Source organism: Nelumbo nucifera, chromosome 5, assembly GCF_055504915.1.
Source record: "Nelumbo nucifera cultivar China Antique chromosome 5, China Antique-T2T, whole genome shotgun sequence".
Lineage (NCBI taxonomy): Eukaryota > Viridiplantae > Streptophyta > Magnoliopsida > Proteales > Nelumbonaceae > Nelumbo > Nelumbo nucifera.
This window is the reverse complement of record NC_142653.1, coordinates 62,354,645-62,375,012: the sequence shown is the minus strand read 5'-3', so window position 1 is coordinate 62,375,012 and position 20,368 is coordinate 62,354,645. Positions and strand designations below refer to the sequence as shown.

Genomic DNA, 20,368 nt, shown 5'->3' with positions numbered 1-20,368 from the left:
GATAAAAGAAAGATGGCTACCACGACTAACTCGGCGGTTTGTCTCGGCTTGTGACCCCGACCACCTAGGCCTTGCCTAAGTAAGCGCTTGGGGAGTGGAAGCAAGCTAGGCGAGCTACACCTCGGTAGCACAACTCCGCCTCGGCCTCCCCCTCCAGTCACCTAAAGCGAGTGTGTAAGTAACGAGCCACTGTGAGCTATTTTTTGTCTACTTGTGACCTTTTCGAAGGAAGGGGCAAGGACCCCTTGGTAAAAAAAAAGAAAAGAAAAAGGAAGAAGAGGATGTTATGTACAAAAAATGCTCTTCATTACATTCATTTGGCAAGTATACGCATTTACAAAAGTTTTTCTTTGGCCTCAAAGGCCGAGCACATACACATTAAAAAGACAAAAAAGTAAAGGCAACACAAAAATAGGGAAACAGGAAGCTAGCTACGCTTTATCGCCAGCCAAGGGGCAGTAGAGTCCTTGGCACCACCAGCAGCCTCGTCGGGGACCTCGGCAATTTCTTTAGGAGTGGGGGAATCCGGGTACACTTCTAGCTCGTCCACCTTGAAGTCCGACATCATCTTCAGGATTGCCTTTTTGGTATCCTTGATGCGCCCTCTAGGTAGGTCTCGGACGCATAATCAACAAGGCACTTTTGGTATTCCCTCGCCTGCTTCCAGATCTAGACGGCCTCTACCGCCCGTGCCTTGGCATCCGCTGCCCGCCTCTGGGCCTCCAACGCAATTCTGTCCAGACAAGCCCGTTTGTCCTCGGACTTCTTCAGGGCCTCCCGCGTGGCCAATTCGAGCCTGCTCAGCCTTCAAATCATCCTCTAGCGTTTGTCGGAGCTTCTTCTCGTCCTTCAGATCCGAGATAGCCTCGTCCTGGCTGCTCTCTGCGGAGGCCACTTGCAGTTGAAGCTTCTCGTAAATCTTCTCGAGCCGCTCGATGCGATCGCAGAAAAGCTCAACTCGGTCCCCCAAACCGATGAAGTGACGGCAGACCTGCACCAAGCATTGTCAGTAAAACGAACAAAATTCAAGAAATGGCGAAGTACAAGGGAGGAAGCTTACCTCAGCCAAGAAGGTGAGACCCTCATCGCGAACGAGCATGGGGTTGGTTTGCATCACGTCATATCGGTCCCTTGGAGGGACCACCCCACTCATTAGAGCCTTGTTGACCCCCTCCTCGTTGATGGAATCCGCCTCATGGACCTGCCACCGGGGACGGAATAACCGGCTAAGACGCTCTCCCTCCTCACCTCCTTAGCATCTGCTCCCCGGGTGTACTACCGCCTTGGCCCTTCTTTTGCGCATAGACGCTCTCCAACAACATCTTTTTGGCATCCATGGGAACCTTTGCAGGAAAACAGAAAGAAGTCAGAAAGCCGAAGACAAAGCGAACGTGTTAAAAGACTACGAGACCTCTCCTACCGATGGGGGTAGGGTTGAGCCCTGTGAACACCAAATGGAGCTCCACCTCCACCAAGGGCTTGGCCTGAACTCTCCCCAGCACAAGTAGGTGGGCTATGGAAGGGGCCTCCTCGTCCCGAAGCGGGGGAGCACACCTCTCGACCGTCGTACAAGCCTCCCCCCACCTCGATCTGAACGACCAACCTTCAGGGCAGGAAACGTAGAAAAATTTGCCCTTCCAGTTATGGCCGGACGAGGGGTTGTCGATAGGTTTACCCCTCCAAGGCTGAAGGTAGTACATGCTGGCCTTGTAGGAGTGCTTCCTTGGCACGAACATGGCACGAAACAACTTCGGCGTCAACTCTACGTCTCGAAGCCGGGACACTACCAACATGGCGGTTATGGTTCTAAGGGTGTTGGGGACAAGCTGGCTGATGGTGATCCCTTACCACTTCAGCAACTCAGAAATCAGGGGATGAAGGGGAAACCTAAGACCGAACTCTAATAAGTGCTGATAAACACAAATCTCCCCTTCCTTGGGAGTCCACGGCCGGCCACCAACGTCGGATACTTTAAGTGAATAGGACCGAGGTATGTGGTACCGCTTGGCTAAAGACTTAACTTGGTCCTGGTCCATAGTGCTATCAAACTCCGAACGTGGCAGACGACCCATGGTCACCCCTCGGGTAGCATATTCGGCTACCGCTCTAAAGCTGGGTTTTGGGACCGGCTCCCCCTCGTTCTGGGGGGGACCCCTCAGGCTCCCTCAGTGTCACGGATGCAGTGCTTTCACAGGGAGGGTCATCGCCTCTGCGGCTGCCCTTGGCGCCCCTGGAGGCTAGCCTCTCCCTCAGCACCATTAGCCCTCGCTGAGGAGAGACCTCGGCTGCCAACAGTTCCAAGTTGGAACTAAGTGGAGTAGGAGTTCGAGGGGAGCTCCCTTCCGAGAGGTTGGGAAGTTCATAACACTCGGGGCCAGAATCGGTATAAGACATCGGAGCGAAGTGTTACCTAAGATGGACGAAGGCTGAAGGTAACTAGGAGAAGTGAACTAGCCGAAAGCTCTAGGAGCGGAAGTCACTCAACAGCAAGGTTGCCTAGAGACAAATGACGAAAAAAACGCGATTAAGTTCCCTATATATAGAAGAATGGACGGCTCAGATCCCGCTGGATCCAACGGCCGTAAGGCCTCTACCTTCGTAAACCTATCTGCAGGGTGACACCCGACACCTGCCCTCGAGGAGACGAAATGACACTGGGCGAACCGACAGGTCCGTTTGCTGCAGTCCACCGGTTTGGGTCCGTTAACCTAGTGAATGCGCGGTCCGGTCCATCCGGAGTCCCGTCCCCCCTACGGAAGACTCTCCTTACGCTAGACTCGTATTGGGCACGGCCCCAGCGTATTAACCCGTAGAAACCGTACCGTGCACGACTTCAAGCCGTCACCATGAGGGATAAGACACGGGTTTGGCCTATCCGAGCCCTTCTTGCTTGGCCTCCCCAGCTGAAGCCGAGTCGCCTACAACTTCACCCTTCTCCCATGGACAAAGATCGGACAAAAGCATGAGCGAAATGGATGTGACGCCATTGTAGGGTACCCTTCGCCGAATGAGCTTGATGGTGCCTACTAGCATCCAATGACACTCCCATCAGCCAAACCCGAAGCCCCATCTAGACCTCCACTTCGGCGTCGGGAGTGGGGGGCAAATGATGTAGGCGCATTTGGCTGGGCCATCGCCGGGCCGACACGTGTCCAACCAACAGGTATCGACCGGGACAAATTGCGGAGCATACAAGGTTACTCTAAGCGGACCTCGCAGGCCCAATCGTGGGACACCACATGGCCTCGCCAGATGACCGCGTCCCGCCCTTGTACGACTCGAATCTGAGCCACCTGAGTTCGACTACCTCCAGGTGGTCCCAAATATAAATATGAGGCAACTCCCACAAGGTAAGGGATCTGGAACCAAACAAAAAGACTTTTGGTATTCTCATTACTGGGGACCTAGTGTCTACTAGTGACCTCGTCTGAGCGCTCCCGCATTGGGCTTCCTTCTACCTCCCTTTTGTGTGGATACTAACATGACCGTTGGAGTCTCCGCCTCGGGTCCCCACTCGAGGCCTCTGACGTATTCTCCTTCGCAAGTCCTCGGCCTTGGCACACCTCGAGCCCCACTAGTCCACGGCCTCAGCACCTCTCGGAGCACTGAAGTCCTCGGTCCTGTCCCAGATCTTTGGAGTAAATTGACTGTGTTGCCCTCGGCTAATCCGAGCGACAACAGTTTTTGTTTTTGGTAGATTATTATACAGTATGTGGTGCTATTAGGATGCATTTTGTGAAATGTTCTCAAGTTTGAATGGTGCAATTTAAAATTTATTAGAACTCATAAAAAATGTTAAGTTATCAGAAAATAGAGGTTTTGATTTTTATTTTTGGTAGATTATACAGTATGTAGTGCTGTTAGGATTCATTCCGTGAGATGTGCTTAAGTTTGAATGGTTCAATGTAAAGTTTATGGGTATTAGTTATTATTAAAACTGGAAATTGGTAATACTTCTAACTGTGGTCTAGTAGCTGGAGAATTAGTCTCTATTGGCAGACATGCATAACTTATCACTGCATGTGTTTTATGTGGGACTTTTATTTTGGCTTCAGTGCTATCTGCTTGGCTGATTTTAACTGTATTATTCATGGACTTCTTTCATTAATTTCTTGTAGTGTTGATCATCCAAAAGAATATTATGGGCATTATTGCATTCATTATTTCACTTTTAGCCTAGAATAGCTCATTTGCAATGGAGTTCTTTTACCGCAAAAAATATGGTTATGTGCAGAATCTTGCTTAGTATATGTATCACTGTATGTTCTGATGCTTAGTGTCTTTTCTTTCTTTGACACCTGAGAATGGATGCACTAAATTGTGTTTTCAGTTAGGTAAATTTGTACAATGCATTATTCTTTTATATATATATATATTTTTGATCAATAACAACATTTCATTAATTAATCATAAAAGTAATTACATGGAGGAAGATAAACTTTCTTATCTTCCAATTGGAGCTTGAGCTCCCAAGAATAGAGAAATGAGAAAATTACACTTGTGCCCAAAATAATGACTCCCTCTCAACTCCTTGCTTAGCTAATCCATCAGCAAAAGAGTTAGCTGATCTTTTCATCCAGCTGATCTTAACTTCCATCTCTTGAACCAGCCACCTGAATTTCCTGCTTTCATTACTGTACATCCATAACCTGCTATCTTCTTTATTTAGCCACCCTACCACCACCTCCGAGTCCCCTTCAATGATGAGTTTTTTTATATTCATCTCCTTAGCTCTTTGGACTCCTTCCAAAACTGCAAAGATCTCAGCCCTGAGAGAGTCACCCACTCCAATTGGGCCTGAAAACATGGCTGTAACCAACCCATTCTCATCCCTAAACACATCTCCAATCCCTGATTGTCCAGGATTCCCCCAGCTACTCCCATCAAAGTTTAGTTTTTATATGGATAATAGGAAATTTGTGCAATGCATGGTTTGGTTAAAAATAAGTGAAAGCGCCAGCACTAACAACTCTGGAGAAGCAAAGTACACATCGAGATCATAACAGTTGATTCTGGAGAATATATTTTCAAATCAACACCTCAAAATTTATATTTCTAATTTAACACATTGGTTTGTATCTTTGTAAATATTTTTTGCTCCCTTCTTTATCGTTGATTTGATTCATTTCCTTTTTTCCTTGTTGATTTGTAGAAGAGAGAGTCATTGTGTTGGTCATTGGTGGTGGTGGTAGGGAACATGCCCTATGCTACGCCTTGCAGCGATCTCCCTCTTGTGATGCTGTTTTTTGTGCTCCTGGGAATGCTGGAATTGCTGCCCAAGGGAATGCTACCTGTATACCAGACCTTGACATTTTTGACAGCTCAGCTGTAATCTCATTCTGCCGCACATGGGGAGTGGGACTTGTTGTTGTAGGACCAGAGGCTCCTTTGGTTGCAGGCCTTGTAAATGACCTTGTGAATGCTGGTATCCCTACTTTTGGCCCTTCATCTGAGGCTGCTGTTTTGGAAGGCTCAAAGGACTTCATGAAGAAGTTGTGTGACAAATATGGTATTCCCACTGCAAAGGTTCGTATGGTTTTTTTAATGTTTCTTGATACCTTCTTCATCCAAGTTATTCTCTGTCCAGTATGATAGGAATATGAGCATATCTGGCATTTTATGGATGATCCTCACCATGTAATTCCTCCCCAAAAAAATAAGGTAGGAAAAAAAATGGAAAAGAAAAGAAAAAAACTCGTGTTTCTTTGGCTCTGCTGAGCATATTGGGTTGTGTACATGCAACCAATTCTTGTATGTGACTGTGTTGAGTTTTCTTTTGATAGGTAACTAGTAATCATTATTATTAATGAACTTAAAGAATGCTATATATATACACATACACACATACATAGAATCATACATATAGGTATTCCCTTAAGTTAGGCTGGCTACTACCACCTAACCCCTTTTCACACTTTTACAAGAGACCATTTAGATGGTTGTTCCCCAAAACAATTCTTTCCTGTTAGCCTAATCTTTTCCAAGGAATCAGCAAAGCTGTTTGCTGATCTATGGACCCATTTGAAGTTTGCAGCCAGTTCCCTTGCTGTCTTGTCTCTCAAATTATGCTTGTGTTGCCATGTCCCTTGCTGTTGTTTGTTAGCCATCCCACCACTGTCTTAGAGTCTCATTTTTTTTATCAATAACAGAATCATTTTTAATAAAAGAAGAAATTTAGTACAAAGAAAGGGGAGGGATAAACAATCTTAGCCTTCCCCAAAAGGAAGATTACAGAACAACCCAAAATAACTCATTCTTTCCCACCCCTTGTTTAGCAAGTGTGTCAGAAACAGCATTTGTGTCTCTTTTAACCCAATTGCAAGACACCTCTACGCCTTGCAGCAAATTAACAGCTTTTCTCTTTTTGTGAATGTAGCACCACTATCCCTCTTCCTCCTATTTTTGAAGCCAGCTAATTACAAGCTTCAAATCACCTTCTATCACCAGCTTCCTGATATTTGGCTCTTTAGCCCTTTGGATCCCTTCCATAACAGCCATAATTTTAGCTTTTAAGGAATCCCCTTCACCAATTGGGCCTGAGAACAGTGCAATATATTTCCTTCTTCATTCCTGAAAACTCCTCTATTGCTAGAAGGAGCTGGATTACCTTCACTACTGCCATCAAAATTAAGTTTAATGAAACAACTAAAGGGTGGGGACCACAATGGCTTGACCACCTCCTTAGCAGGAGCAGAATCAACCACGTTCCTCTACTTCCTCATCACTTCAATGGCAGGAATATTTCTGAAAATACCCAAGGACTTCACCCAATGCACTACTTGATGGAGATAGCTTCAATGACAGCTTCTATACTTCTTGATTTTTCATGGAAAAGCCTTTGATTCCTCTCCTCCCAAATTGGCCAACACATTGCTGCCCTTGTGCATCTCCATAGTAATCTTCTCTTTTTTGACCAGCTTAGGAAGTTGAAGCAAATAGGCTTTGTTCACTAGGAGGTTCCACCTGCACCCAAACAAACAAAGGAACCATTCCCAAATTGAAGAAGAAAAGGGCATGAATAAGTCATAGCAATTTTCACCATTAACTTTGCATAGGGAGAACCAGTGAGGGGAAAGGCACCATTTGGGTCTTTTTCTTTGTAGTAGCTCACAAGTATTAATTCTTTCCAAAAATATTTCCTAGCACAAGCCACCCACCCTGAGAGGAATAGGATTACACCAAATTTCTTTGGAAGGAAAGGAAGGCCCTTGGCTTTCACTTGAATGAATAAGGGCTGAAAAGAAGGAATTGCAAGAGGTAACTTCCAAAAACACCCCTTTCAAGTTCTGCAGGAGGTTGATGATAGTGTTCATTTCATAATCATGTAGCCCTCTTCTCAACCCCAAATCCCAATTACACTCTCCATTTGAATTAGGAAGGCCAAAAAGCAAGAAATATGTTCCTCCCTATGGTTGGAAATAGTATAAATTGAAGGGAATTGTGTTCTTAGTGATTCATTGCCCACCCAAACATGCTTTCAAAGTTTCACTTGATTTCCATCTCCCAGACTATACCTGATGTGTGGTAAAAAGAGTGGTAGAACATCATAAATGGACTTCCAAGGTGAAGCCCTTGTAGTCCTAGCCATAATTCCAGAGCCCCAACCATCCTTTGCAAGACCATGAATACTAACTATCACCTTTGCCCACAACTTTGTCCCTCTCCATCGACAATCTCCACAACCATTTCCCTAGAAGATCTGTGTTCCTTTTTTGTATGTTCCCTAGTCCTAAACCACCGTATTTCTTACTTCTATACACCAACTCCCAACTTACTTTGTGATCCTTCTTTTCCTCCCCTAGTTCCCACAAAAAATCCCTCATCAACTTCTCTATACTTTTGCCACCCCAATGGTAATTCTAAACACTGACAAGTTGTAAACTGGTAAGTTGGCCAAAGTAGATTTGGGAAGAAAGGAACTTAAGAATCTTTGAAGACAAAGAAAGGAACAAGGAAGCTGTGTTAGACATTATAATCTTAAGGGTGGCATATTGGGTGAAAACCTTAAAGCTTTTTGCAGTGTTTAAAGTTGAAGAATTTTTTAGCTCATGGGGATAAATTGCTCTCTCATAATCTTGAAGACAAAAAATAACTGAGGTTTGGTTGCCTCCATGTGCTGGATGGAAGAAATTAAATTTTGATGGCAGCTGCGTGGGAAATCCTGGACCTTCGGGTATTGGTGGGGTCATCAGGGAGGAAAGTGGAAATATTGTAGGTATGTTTTTGGGACCTATTCAGCATAGCACAACAACAGGTCCTTCTGACCTACGGTTTCACTGGGAGCAAAGACTGAACACTGCTGTTGCAGTACTTGAACAGGTCTGTATGACCTACGGTTTAGTAGGAATCCAAAAAACCAACACTGCAGTTGCAATACATAACCAGGTCTGTATGACCTACGATTTTACAGAGGTCAAATGACCCCCCAACTGAATGAAAAAAAAAATTACAAGGTGAAGTTAACCACATCTAATCGGCAGACTTGGTAGAACAGTCAATGAGATCAATAGGGTAGCCGAACAGTCAATCAACAGGGTAGCCGAACAGTCGGTCAATGAGATCAATACAACACCAATTCTTTGAACATCAGTTGATAGCCTCTCTGTAAACCAGAAGTTCCTCTACAAACCTCAGATGATAGCCTCTCTACAGTCGAACAAACAATGGATACAACTTCTGGTCCGGAAGATGAAAAGTTTCTATAACTAGAACCCTTTTTCTATGCTGGAAGACGAAGAATCAGGCATGCATCTTCTTGCATAAGGTCGAACTGAACACAACAAATTAGCAGTTCGATGGATACAACACTGGGAGATGAAAAGACTATCTGCTCGACATTGACCACAACAGCTTTGCTTGGCACCACCCTTCAGGCCTGGACGACTTCCTCTGATACCATGTTGAGCAAGAGCAAGAGAAGAGAAGAGAGGAGAGGAGGAAGAGAGGAAGGGAGGAGAGGAGAGGCAAGAGGACTGAAAGCCCCAAAGAATGCTGCAGGCGTGTGCAGTAGATATTATTTATACTAGTCTAGTCGTACAACATAAAGATGGGGAAATTACAACAGTACCCTTGCGGTACTAAACCTGTGTACAATAACACCTGTCAACAGTAAGGAATCTGAGAAATCTAATAACCCTCTTTGAGAATGTCTCAAACCTGAAAATAAATCTTGAGAATGGTGGGGCTAAATGTGGAGGGAAGGGAGTTGGAGTCTATTGCTGCCTACTTAGAATGCCCTATTTCTGCTTGGTCCTTGACCTATCTAGGACTTCCCCTAGGTGCAAATCCAAAGGAAAGTAGGTTTTGGATCCCGGTGGTAGAGAAGTTTGAAAATAGGCTAGTGACCTGGAAAGTAGCCATGGCTATTCTGAATCTGATTGGGATGCCGGGGTATCTCAACGGGCCGCACTCGCTACACCTTGGAAGGCAATTTTTGGCATCCTCCCAAAATTTCTCAAGTTCGTAAGGTATGATGTCTGCAGTGGTGATTCTGTGCTTTTTTGGGATGATGTTTGGGTGGGCAACCAACCTTTAAAAGACCTCTATCCCTCCCTTTTTTCTATTTTCCTCTATAAAAAGGAGCCTGTTTTGAGGTTTCTTTCTCCCCCCATTCTCCCATTGTCTCTTAATTGGGATTTTGGGTTTCATAGAGGGTTGAGGGATGAGGAATTGGTTTTTTCCTCTGAGCTCTTACTTTTACTTGATTTTGTTTGTTTGGACCCTCCTAAACCAGATAGAAGAATTTGGTCTTTGACCTCGAGTGGCTCCTTCTCTTGTTCTTCCTTCTTTAAGTCCCTTTGCTCTACTCCTTCCCCTTTGTTGTTCCCAGTTAAAGAAGTCTGGTCAAGGCCAATTCCACCTAAAATTGCTGGTTTTTGTTGGGAAGTGTATTATGGTAAAATTAATTCTGTGGACAATATACAAAAAAAGAGACGTTATTCATGCTTGTCCCCCAATTGGTGCATTTTATGTAAAGTGCAGAATGAGGACTGTTATCACCTACTGATTTCATGCTCTTTTACATTAAATATTTGGAATTGGGTTTTTATGCTGTTTGGGTACAGGTGGAACCTGCCTCTTGAAGTAAATCTGCTTTTTGATCTGTCTTTTTTTGGTTGGTCAACAAAGAGAGGGAAAGTAATGTGGAAATGTATTAGGGCATTCCTCTTATGGACCATTTGGGAGGAAAGAAATGCCAGAATTTTCCAGGAGGAGAGAAGCATTGCTGAAATAAGGATTGTATACTGAGAAGGGCAATCCTTTGGCTAAAAACTACTGATCTCTTTGCGGATTACTCTAGTGATGACCTTCGAAGGAGTTGGGCAGCAGTGGCCTCCACATCATCCAAGAAAAATAGAACACAAGCAAGTTGGTTACCCCCTCCAGAAGGAGTTGTGAAGTTGAACTGTGATGGGAGCAATCAAGGCAATCCAGGACCTCCGGGTATAGGAAGGATCTTGAGGAATAAGGATGGCAACATTCTGTCCTTATTCTCAGGTCTAGTGGGTTATGGAGACTCTACAAGGGCTGAGATATTAGCTGTAGTACAAGGACTACAGACTTCCAACCAACTTGGAGTTACTAATTTGATAGTTGAAGGAGACTTTAAGGTGATAGTGGGATGGATGTTGGACCCAGAAACTGTTGTTTGGGGATATAGGGACATCATCAAAAAAGTCAAATGGCTTACGAACACCATGTCAGTTTGCTTTCAATGGGTTAGTAGATCGGCAAATGCTTTGGCAGATTCTTTAGCTAAACAAGGGGCTTCAAGGGATTCTCTGTTTTTGGCTAATTTGTAACTGCAATCTGAAAAGAGTTGGGTTTGGAACCACCTTTAAGGGGAGGTAACACCTCGTGCCTCCTCTTAGGGTGCTCCATGCTTGTACTATTTCTATCTCTATTTAATAAAATACCATTCATTCATAAAAAAAAAAACAGACTGATTATTGAAGGTGATTCCAGAATTGTTGTGGACTGGTTGTAAAAGGGGGAAGGAGTAATATGGCAGTTAAAGAATGAATTCAGACATTTCAAGCAGGTTCGTAAGGATATGATAATCCAAGTGAAGTGGATTAGAAGATCTGCAAACTGTGTGGTAGATGGGATGGCTAAACGTGGAATCCAGAGACAGTCCATGTTTTGGGCTGTTTTGTAAATATCGAAAGTGGTTTTGGGCTTAATCTTTGCCCACAATTCCTTATTATACTCCTTTTTATAATTAATAATAAATTTTTCTTGTGTTGTTGATAAAAAAGAAGTTGGCCAAGGTAGATTTGATTAATGTAATTCTTCCTCCAAGGGACAAATAATTGTTCTTTTACCCCCACCAACCTCTTAGTAATTGTCTCTACCATAAGATCCCAAAACTTACCTCTTTTTGGATTATCCCCTAAAGGTAAACCCAAATAGATCATCGACCATCGGGAAAACAGTACATCCCAAAATTTCTGCACTTTCTGAAATGTTCCTTTCCTCTATATTCACTCCCACCAAGCAACTCTCCTCTAAGTTGATCTTTAAATTGGACATTCTTTCAAAAGTTTGCACCACCAACATTAAGTTCGTCACATGGCTAATTTCATCCTTTTCACCAAATAAAATGGTATCATTAGCGAACTGTAGGTAAGTAATTGAAACCAAGTGTTTTAAAAGGCATGCCTAGGCGCACAGGCGAGGCACATTTTGGGGTATGCGCCTCGCCCAAGTCCTAGGTGCACGCCTGGTGTGCCTAGGCATGCGCCTGATGCACCTTGCGCCTCAGCCTAGGCGTGCGCTTTTTTAAAATTGTGTTCTTTTATTTCTTTTGAGTCCAACAACTGGGTCGGGGGCTCTGCCCTCGGACCCCCAACCACACCCCTCGAGGCAAGCCCGAACAAGTCTATGTTAGGGTCTGGAATTCTTATTTCTCACAAAAAAATAATGATTTTATAACTTTCATTGCCTTTTAAGAATATATTTTATTGCAATGTATGAAATTCTTATTTCACTTGCTCACCAAAGCTCCGAGAACCCCCCCGATTTGCTAATGTCTTCTTAAAAGACAATGAAAGTTATAAAATCATTATTTTTTATGCGAGAAATAAGAATTTCAGACCCTAACATAGACTTGTTTGGCCTTGCCTCGAGGGGCATGGTACAAAGGCGACTCATATAATCAAGAATGCAATATGTTTTACATCACATTAGCTACTTGAAGCAATTCAATTAAGGAAATAAAGAGATTGTGGATTTTACATGCTTGAAAATGCTTTATATGTTGGATTTTATTTTTAAATTTTCATTTGAATACGTTTTACATGTTATGTTTATATATTTTAATTTTAGGTAATAGGTTTTTTAAAACATTTATTTTAAAATTAAATTTATATTTTTATTAATGTTATGTTTAATATTTTTTTTTGAATTTTTAAAATTTTTGGCATTGTTTTCTGACTTTTTTTTATTTTTAGCTTTTTTTTTTGTAATTTTGTGCCTTGCTTAAAAAAGGCACGTGGCTTGTCTTGTGCCTTAGGCGCAAATTGGCCCTTGCACTTTGCGCTTTTAAAATACCGTTGATACCTAATTTCTTCCCACTCTCCATCCCCTTGTTAAATTTCTTGAATTTGCCCTCTCTATGAGTCTCCCAAACACCTCAGCAATCAACATGGCCAGGAAAGGGGAAAGTGGGTCTCCTTGCCTAATTCCCCTACTAGCTGGAAAATGATATACCACTGCCCCATTAATTAGAATTGAGTAATGACAGGTCTTAACACATCCCAAGATCCATCTACACCACCTATCACCAAAACCAAAGCTCACCATATCATCCTTCAAGAAACCCCAATCCATTAGATCATAAGCCTTCTCCAAATCCAATTTACAAATAAACCCTTCTTTCCCACTTCTCTTCAAATCCTCAAGACTTTAATTAGCAATCAGAAGCTGATCAATTATTTGCCTTTCCCTAACAAAAGCCCCTTGATTTTGTGAGATAATGAGGGGGAGAACAAATCTAATCCTTTGAGATAGTACCTTGGCAATGATATTGTAGAGGCTATGTATCAAGCTAATTGGTCTAAAATCCTTAAGATGCAACACTTCTACTTTCTTCAGTATCAAAGCGATAAAGGTTGAGTTTAGCCCCGGATTAATCACCTCCATCTTTCAATTTTGTCACTTTCCCCCAGCAAACCAACCCCATCTATAACTTCAATTTGAGACACCAATGCTTGCTTTTGCTTTTCAATCCTGCCAAATTATTGCAAGTTCCACTCCTTAATTTTGCCTTTGATCTCTTTCATCTTCCTCTAGAACCTCATACCTTCCCAATGTACCCTTGGATTGCTCTCTTCCCACCAAACTTTAACTCTCTTCCTACATTCATCAATGCGTAACCACATTCTCAAATCTGAATGGGGTAGGACCTCTACCCTCCAAATTTTCTTAGAAATGGAAATTGGCCAATGATCCGAAGTAACTCTTGGCAAGGCTCTAGAAACTAGACCTCTCCAATGCTCCTCTCAATCAATTGTGAATAAGAATTTGTCCAGTTTAGAGCAAACTGGGTTTGCCTGTAGGTTGGACAAAGTAAAGTTAATATGGGCCAAATGAATCTCTTTCAACCTGAAAGCATCAAAACTTGATTAAATCTCCTCATACTTAAATTAAACCTCCAACTTTGGTTATATAGTCTCTTCCAGGAATCATATCACATTGGAATCCCATTTGGTCCATATACATCTGCTTAAACTTAATTGAAACTAAAAAATTCCAATCAGATGCTCCATTTCGATTACAACCTCATTGTTCCACATAGTCACATTACCACATGAAGCTCCCCACACAAGAAACATAGCCCAACTCTAACCCCTAGCTTTCCAGATACTCCTAGCTCATTTGTTTTTATCAAAATCCATCACCTTAGATCTTGGATTAGGATAATATCCGGCTTTTCCTATCTAATAACTTTTTTTTTTGTATCAAGGCTCTTTTCCTTGCTCCTAAACCTCTCACATTCCAACTTATTATCTTCATTTTTTGATAAATGAATAATAATGTTATTAATGATAAGAAAGGAAGTATACATTCATCCTTAGAGGAGGCATGGGATGTTACCTCCCCTTAGAGGTGAGAGCAAAGCAAACTCTTAACAGAATACAATCATAGGGTGGAACAAAATAATTTGACCCTTGAGACCCCTTGTTTTGCTAAAGAGTCAGCCATGGCATTTTCTGATTTGCTGCCCACTAAAAAGTGATTGACATATTCCTTGTGAGCCAATTGACTTTCTTAAGAAGATCCCTGTAGCCCTAGAAAACTGTTTCTGGACTTGACAACCAACCCACTACCACCTTAGAATCTCCCTTAACTATCAGATTTTCCACTCCTAGTTGAACATGTATTCCTTGTACCACAACCAATATCTCAGCCCCTGTAGAATCGCCAACTCCCACTGGTCATGAAAATAGGGATAGGATGTTGCTATTCTTATCTCTTGAGATCCCTCCTATCCCCAAAGGCCCTGGATTACCTTGACTGCTGCCATTAAAATTCAGATTTACCACACCCTTTATATGAGGTCTGTAGTCTATTCTTTTTTGGGGTTGTGGAGGCCACCTCTGCCCAGATTTTCCAGAGATCATCAAAGGAGTAACCTCTAAACAAATCTGAAGTTTTCAGCCAATGAATTGTTCTTGTCAAAAAACACTTCTTTACTTCATGGGTGCTTTCCTTTTCTTGGAATATTTTAGCATTCCTCTCCTCCCAAATATTCCACAAGATGGCTGCTCTGATGCACTTCCACATCAGTTTCCATCTCTTAGTTTGTTGCCCAAAAGTAGACGGATCAAAAAGCAAGTTTACTTCAGAGGGCATGATCCACTTGCACCCAAACATCATAAGACCCAATTCCAAATATTAGCAGCAAAAGCACAAGATAACAAGTGGTGGCAGTCCTCATTATGCACTTTACACAAAATACACCAGTTTGGGGATAAACAAAGAAACAGTTCTTCTTTTGCAGGTTATCCATAGTATTTGATCTTTTCCAACCCTTTTCTTCCCTTCCGGCACAATGAAGTTCCTTAATGTTTCTCTGGATAGGTTGATGTTCTTTAAGTTTAGGGTCTGCCCCATCCTTAACCCCTGCAACACGGCTATAGTTCAGTTCTAGTGGAGTCAGCTATGCCTGACATTCCCGGATTACCAGTGCTATAGCCATCAAAGTTTAAAGCTGCCCTATAGATTCTTCAATGTAAAAGTAGCTAAATTTCCCTGCCATTTTTGTGCTAATCTCTTTTCTTCCTATTGAGAAGTTATTGTTTCCTCTGGAAATGACTATTTGGTTGTTCTTAATTTTTACTGTTATGAATCTTGCAGAACTTTACTGTGAATTTCTGTATTTCCAGTTGTAATAATTTATGTGCTGCAGTATCAAACATTTACAGACCCACATGCAGCAAAGCAATATATCCAAGAGCAAGGAGCACCTATTGTGATAAAAGCAGATGGACTGGCTGCTGGGAAAGGAGTTGTTGTTGCTATGACCCTAGAGGAGGCATATGAAGCTGTTGATTCTATGCTCGTGAAGGGTGTTTTTGGGTCTGCCGGTTGTCGAGTCATTGTTGAGGAATTTCTTGAAGGGGAAGAAGCTTCATTCTTTGCCCTTGTGGATGGAGAAAATGCCATACCTCTAGAATCTGCTCAGGACCACAAACGAGTTGGGGATGGTGATACAGGGCCCAATACAGGTGGAATGGGGGCATATTCTCCTGCACCCGTGTTAACAGAAGAACTTAAATCTCTGGTCATGAGTTCTATAATCATCCCAACTGTGAAAGGGATGTCTGCAGAAGGCTGCAAGTTTATTGGAGTCTTGTATGCTGGACTCATGATTGAGAAGAAATCAGGATTGCCTAAGCTCATTGAGTACAATGTGCGTTTTGGTGATCCAGAATGTCAGGTTAGTTAACCGATCTCTAGTTGGTAATCTATTTCTTATTGTATCTTTAATCTGGGTATTATAGAATATAAATGTTAGTGACATTGTAAGGAAAGCTTCTTTGGACAGCATTGCATGGATTCAGTGTGTAAACACCTTTTTGTTGGTTTAATCTATGACATTCACACGTTAGAAGTCAATTGAATAAATTGATTGTGTCAATCTGATTTTTTATCCTCTTGGACATAGCAACAATCAACAGAAAATATGTCAGTCAGGTGGTTGTGTTGAGTTGTGGCTATTATCTTTTGTTTGATTTTATTTCTACCTAATTGTGTAGGAGTCCTTGCATAGTAATGGTGTTTGGTGGATCACATCCTTTTTGGAATCTGTGATGTCTTGATTTTTTTGGGTATCTTGACATTCTTATAAACAGGTCTTCAGCTTGTATAACACTTTTTTTTTATATTTCTTCTGTTCTTAAAGAAACTTACTAATTTCATGAAAAGAACAAACATGGTAGCCCTTCAGTCATTATCATTGAATCATGTAATTACACCATATATTCATTGATGATTCATGCCCTGACTGCTTGGTTTGTACTTTGTAGGGTGCTCTTTGACTTGTTGCAATGTTTTGATGAGTTAACCTTGAACTTGATGTTGAATTTGCCGTATGGCAGGTTGTATGATGTTTAAATGCCTTTCCCATGTAGGCAATCAACATATGTGGCCATGGTCTTCATGTTGATGCCGTAACTAATTGAGCTACAGTTTGTATTTCTGCAAAAATTTAGATTTGCATATTCTTATCTTTTTCTTTTATATCTTTAAAAATCAGTTTCATTTTGTTTAGGTGCATGCCTTCCTTGCTCCTGGGTTCTAGGAATTCCACGTACTTAAGTTGCACTTCTTGCAATATCATATTTGTACCTCATGCAAGTAAAATTGATTTTTCCCAAAATTTCAAAGGTTTCTGCATCTTTTGAAATGAACAAGATATTGGTATATGAGATGAAAAGATATTAAAGTGCCTTGGTATTGAAGTACACTGCACTCTGCACCCTTCACTGGACCTCTCTTCTTTGCACCTTGTGCGCAGGATGGTTTTCTGTACCATAGTTGTTAAGGCTATGCCTAGATGACAAGACATTTTCGTGGGTCATCTTAGGCGTTTACGTGCTTTTTTTTTTTCACGTGGGTTGTAGCAATTTTAGTTTTAGTGAAACTATTTGACATTGTGTATGTAAGGGTAAAATGGTGTAAAAGGGTATTGAGAAAACCAATTTTTAATTTATGGTGCCGTAAAAATGATTTTTGGATGTTTGTAGGATTAGGATGAAGTCATCTCTATTTTTGTCTTGTTGGAGTTGTGTTATATCCCAGTTTCTGATCTGTTTGGACATGGTATCAGTGCAGGGGTTTGGTATGACAACATACACACCCATATGTTGTGATATTATGAATGGTTCAAAGTGTCAATACACACAAAACACAAAAATTGTGTTTCATGTGTTCTTAAAGGGTGACATGGTATTTTTTTATTATTTTGTTCATATGTTTCAGGGATTGGCATGTTGGGAGGGATTCTTATTGTTTATTAAACAGAGACCCCCCTTCACCCTGTAAACAGTGTTTTAGTGGGTTCAAAACCCAATACATATATGATACACACCCATATGTTACAACACTCTTCTCAAATCACTCTTGTCATGAAATTATTTTCACAGGTTTTGATGGTTCGGTTGGAGTCAGATCTGGCACAAGTTGTGCTTGGCATGTTGGGAGGGATTCTTATTGTTTTATTAAACAGAGATCCCCCTTCACCCTGTAAACAGTGTTTTAGTGGGTTCAAAACCCAATACATATATGATACACACCCATATGTTACAACACTCTTCTCAAATCACTCTTGTCATGAAATTATTTTCACAGGTTTTGATGGTTCGGTTGGAGTCGGATCTGGCACAAGTTCTGCTTGCTGCGTGTAGAGGAGAGTTGAGTGGAGTATCACTGAGCTGGTCCCCTGGTTCGGCTATGGTTGTAGTTTTGGCAAGTCAGGGATACCCTGGAACCTATGAGAAGGGGACTGTGATCCGAAACCTTGAAGAAGCAGAGCTAATTGCTCCATCAGTTAAAATATTTCATGCTGGAACAACCATTGACTCTGATGGGAACTTTCTTGCTGTTGGTGGCCGTGTACTTGGGGTAACAGCCATGGGAAAGGATATTGAGGAAGCTCGGGAGAGGGCTTACCAAGTTGTTGAATGTATCAACTGGCCAGAAGGGTTCTATCGGCGAGATATTGGTTGGAGATCTCTTCCTCACAAGCAATTGACAACCAGAATATAAGCAGGTCTTTGATGTGCTAGATGATGAATTTAATTTACTCCTGTAATCCCTTAAATTGGCGAGAGGGACTGAGTAATTAGATAAGATGGGACTAGCTTACAGGAAAGTGGGGCTTTTTGAGAGTAGCCTACTCTGGTCCATCCAGAAAACCATGGCATAGTAGCAATACTAGTGTATATCGGTACTTCAATTTATCACATCCATTCTAATCCATTCTAATGGAGTTCTGATCTATCGTTAAAAATGTGGATTGTTTGCAGAATCAGATATGCTTTGAGGTCCAAATGAGGCCTTGGACGGATTATGTTTGCAGAATTGCTAAATAACTTTTAGCTAATATAATCTGTATTGTTGACAATAAAGTCAATAACATTGTTCTGTTGACGAAGTTCAGTAGGTAATAGCAGGGGCATTTTGTGATTTTGGGTTGGGAAACGCATGGTTAAAACCTCGTGTATATATACAAAAGGTTCGGGAGAATGAAGATGTTCAGAGCTTTTCTTCATTAGGATTTAGTAAGCTTTCACGTTTCAAAGCTTGTTTTGAAATGACTTCATTTTCAGAGAGCATGGTTGTTCATAATCGGAGATAGCAATTTATCCTCCAATTGAGTATGTAAAAGAGATGGATGGATAGGCCTATCTATCTCAGTTTTCATATCCAATTTAGTACTGTCAAATCCCAGATTAGCAAGAACATCAGCTACTTGATTCACCTCTATGAACACAGACGTGGTCTCCACCTCCATAAGCTCCGTGATATCTAACAAAGCACTTTAGACAAGGCAAAGAGACGGTTTCTTTCACAATATCTTGTAAAACATTGTAGTCCGTCTCCACCAAATTAAGGCCATCTAGAAGAGAAAAAGCTTTTGCCATGAGATTGGTGTCGTTCCCATGCCAGGCATAGTACAACCCCTTAGGCCTGGTTCTGCCGAGGGGTTTTGGCTCGTGGCACTTCACAACAGCAGCATGTGTCATACTGGCATGGCATTGCCTGTGGCCCGGCGCTAGCACGAAATGTGTCACCGCCCAGCTCAACCATGTTATAGCTGTTATAAGGGGGTATAATGGCAAAAATACCCCCAATATTTATAAACAACTATTTTGGGGGGCATTTGTGTATTTTACCAAAGAGGATGCAAAAAAGGATTAAAATGCCCCCCAACAACTATAAACAGTTAGTTAAGTGGGGCATTTCAAGTAAAGTGATAAATAAACTTTATAAATGACCAAATGCCTTCTCAACCACTATAAATGACTAGTTTAGGAGAGTTTTAGTCATTCAATTTTTTCTAATCCCTACAAATACCCTAACTCTGAACCATTTTCATCATAAATTCACAACAATCAAATATAATCTCATTGTCATACTCTCAATCTCCCATATCATACTACTCTATTCTCATACACTCATTTTTTTTTTTTTTAATTTCAACAAGGAGGCTTGATGAGTGTCTCAATCTGAATTTGGTAATTTGGGAGACTTAAAGCTTTCCATTTAAGTTGAAATAACAAACCGATAGATCAAACTCCAAGGCTGAAGAGCAATTACTGGGTTAATTAGATTTTTTTTATAAATATTAATATTTATTAAAGTGGCCAGCTCCTTTTGGACTCCCTTTCAAATACAATCTGATACTAGCCCTGATAAAGACACTAACCATTTAAAAAGACATCTATTAGACCGCTAAATTTTCAACATAAGAACGTTTGATATTTTAGCTTGTTGGAAAGCACAGTGAAGCAATTATCCTATGTTTGTGGCTATGACACGGGATTTACTAGCCCATTTGGTGTCCACAGTAGCATTGAAATCTTATTTTAGGGAAATAGAGTTCTAGATGAGAAGAGTTGGATGACAAATGAGACATTGAAAATGTACATTTGTCCAAAAGATTGGTTTGATGCCGAAGATAGATTGTAAGATAAAAGAACATGACATGTCATCCAATGTATCCCAACTTAGTGAGACTTGAAGAAAATTTTTTAGATTATTGTTAATTTTGGGATTTGCATCAATTTTATTTATACCTTTAAGTTATTAGTAAATTTTTTCAACTTCATTATAAATTTTTATTTTCTATTTGGTTATA

The 20,368-nt window shown here is 41.5% G+C and overlaps 1 protein-coding gene across 3 annotated transcripts in view; it reads left to right on the top strand.

Moving 5' to 3' along the window:
* PUR2 (Glycinamide ribonucleotide (GAR) synthetase) overlaps positions 1-18,507 on the top strand; it is a 42,325-nt gene extending 23,818 nt beyond the window's left edge. For all 3 annotated transcript variants that reach the window (XM_010247208.3, XM_010247207.3, XM_010247205.3), the window contains 3 exons: positions 5,153-5,526; positions 15,413-15,943; positions 17,857-18,507. In XM_010247208.3, coding sequence (XP_010245510.1) covers positions 5,153-5,526; positions 15,413-15,943; positions 17,857-18,273 — 1,322 coding nt within the window. In that variant the 3' untranslated portion in view covers positions 18,274-18,507. The remainder of the gene's footprint in view (positions 1-5,152; positions 5,527-15,412; positions 15,944-17,856) is intronic.
* Positions 18,508-20,368: the final 1,861 nt, after the last annotated feature.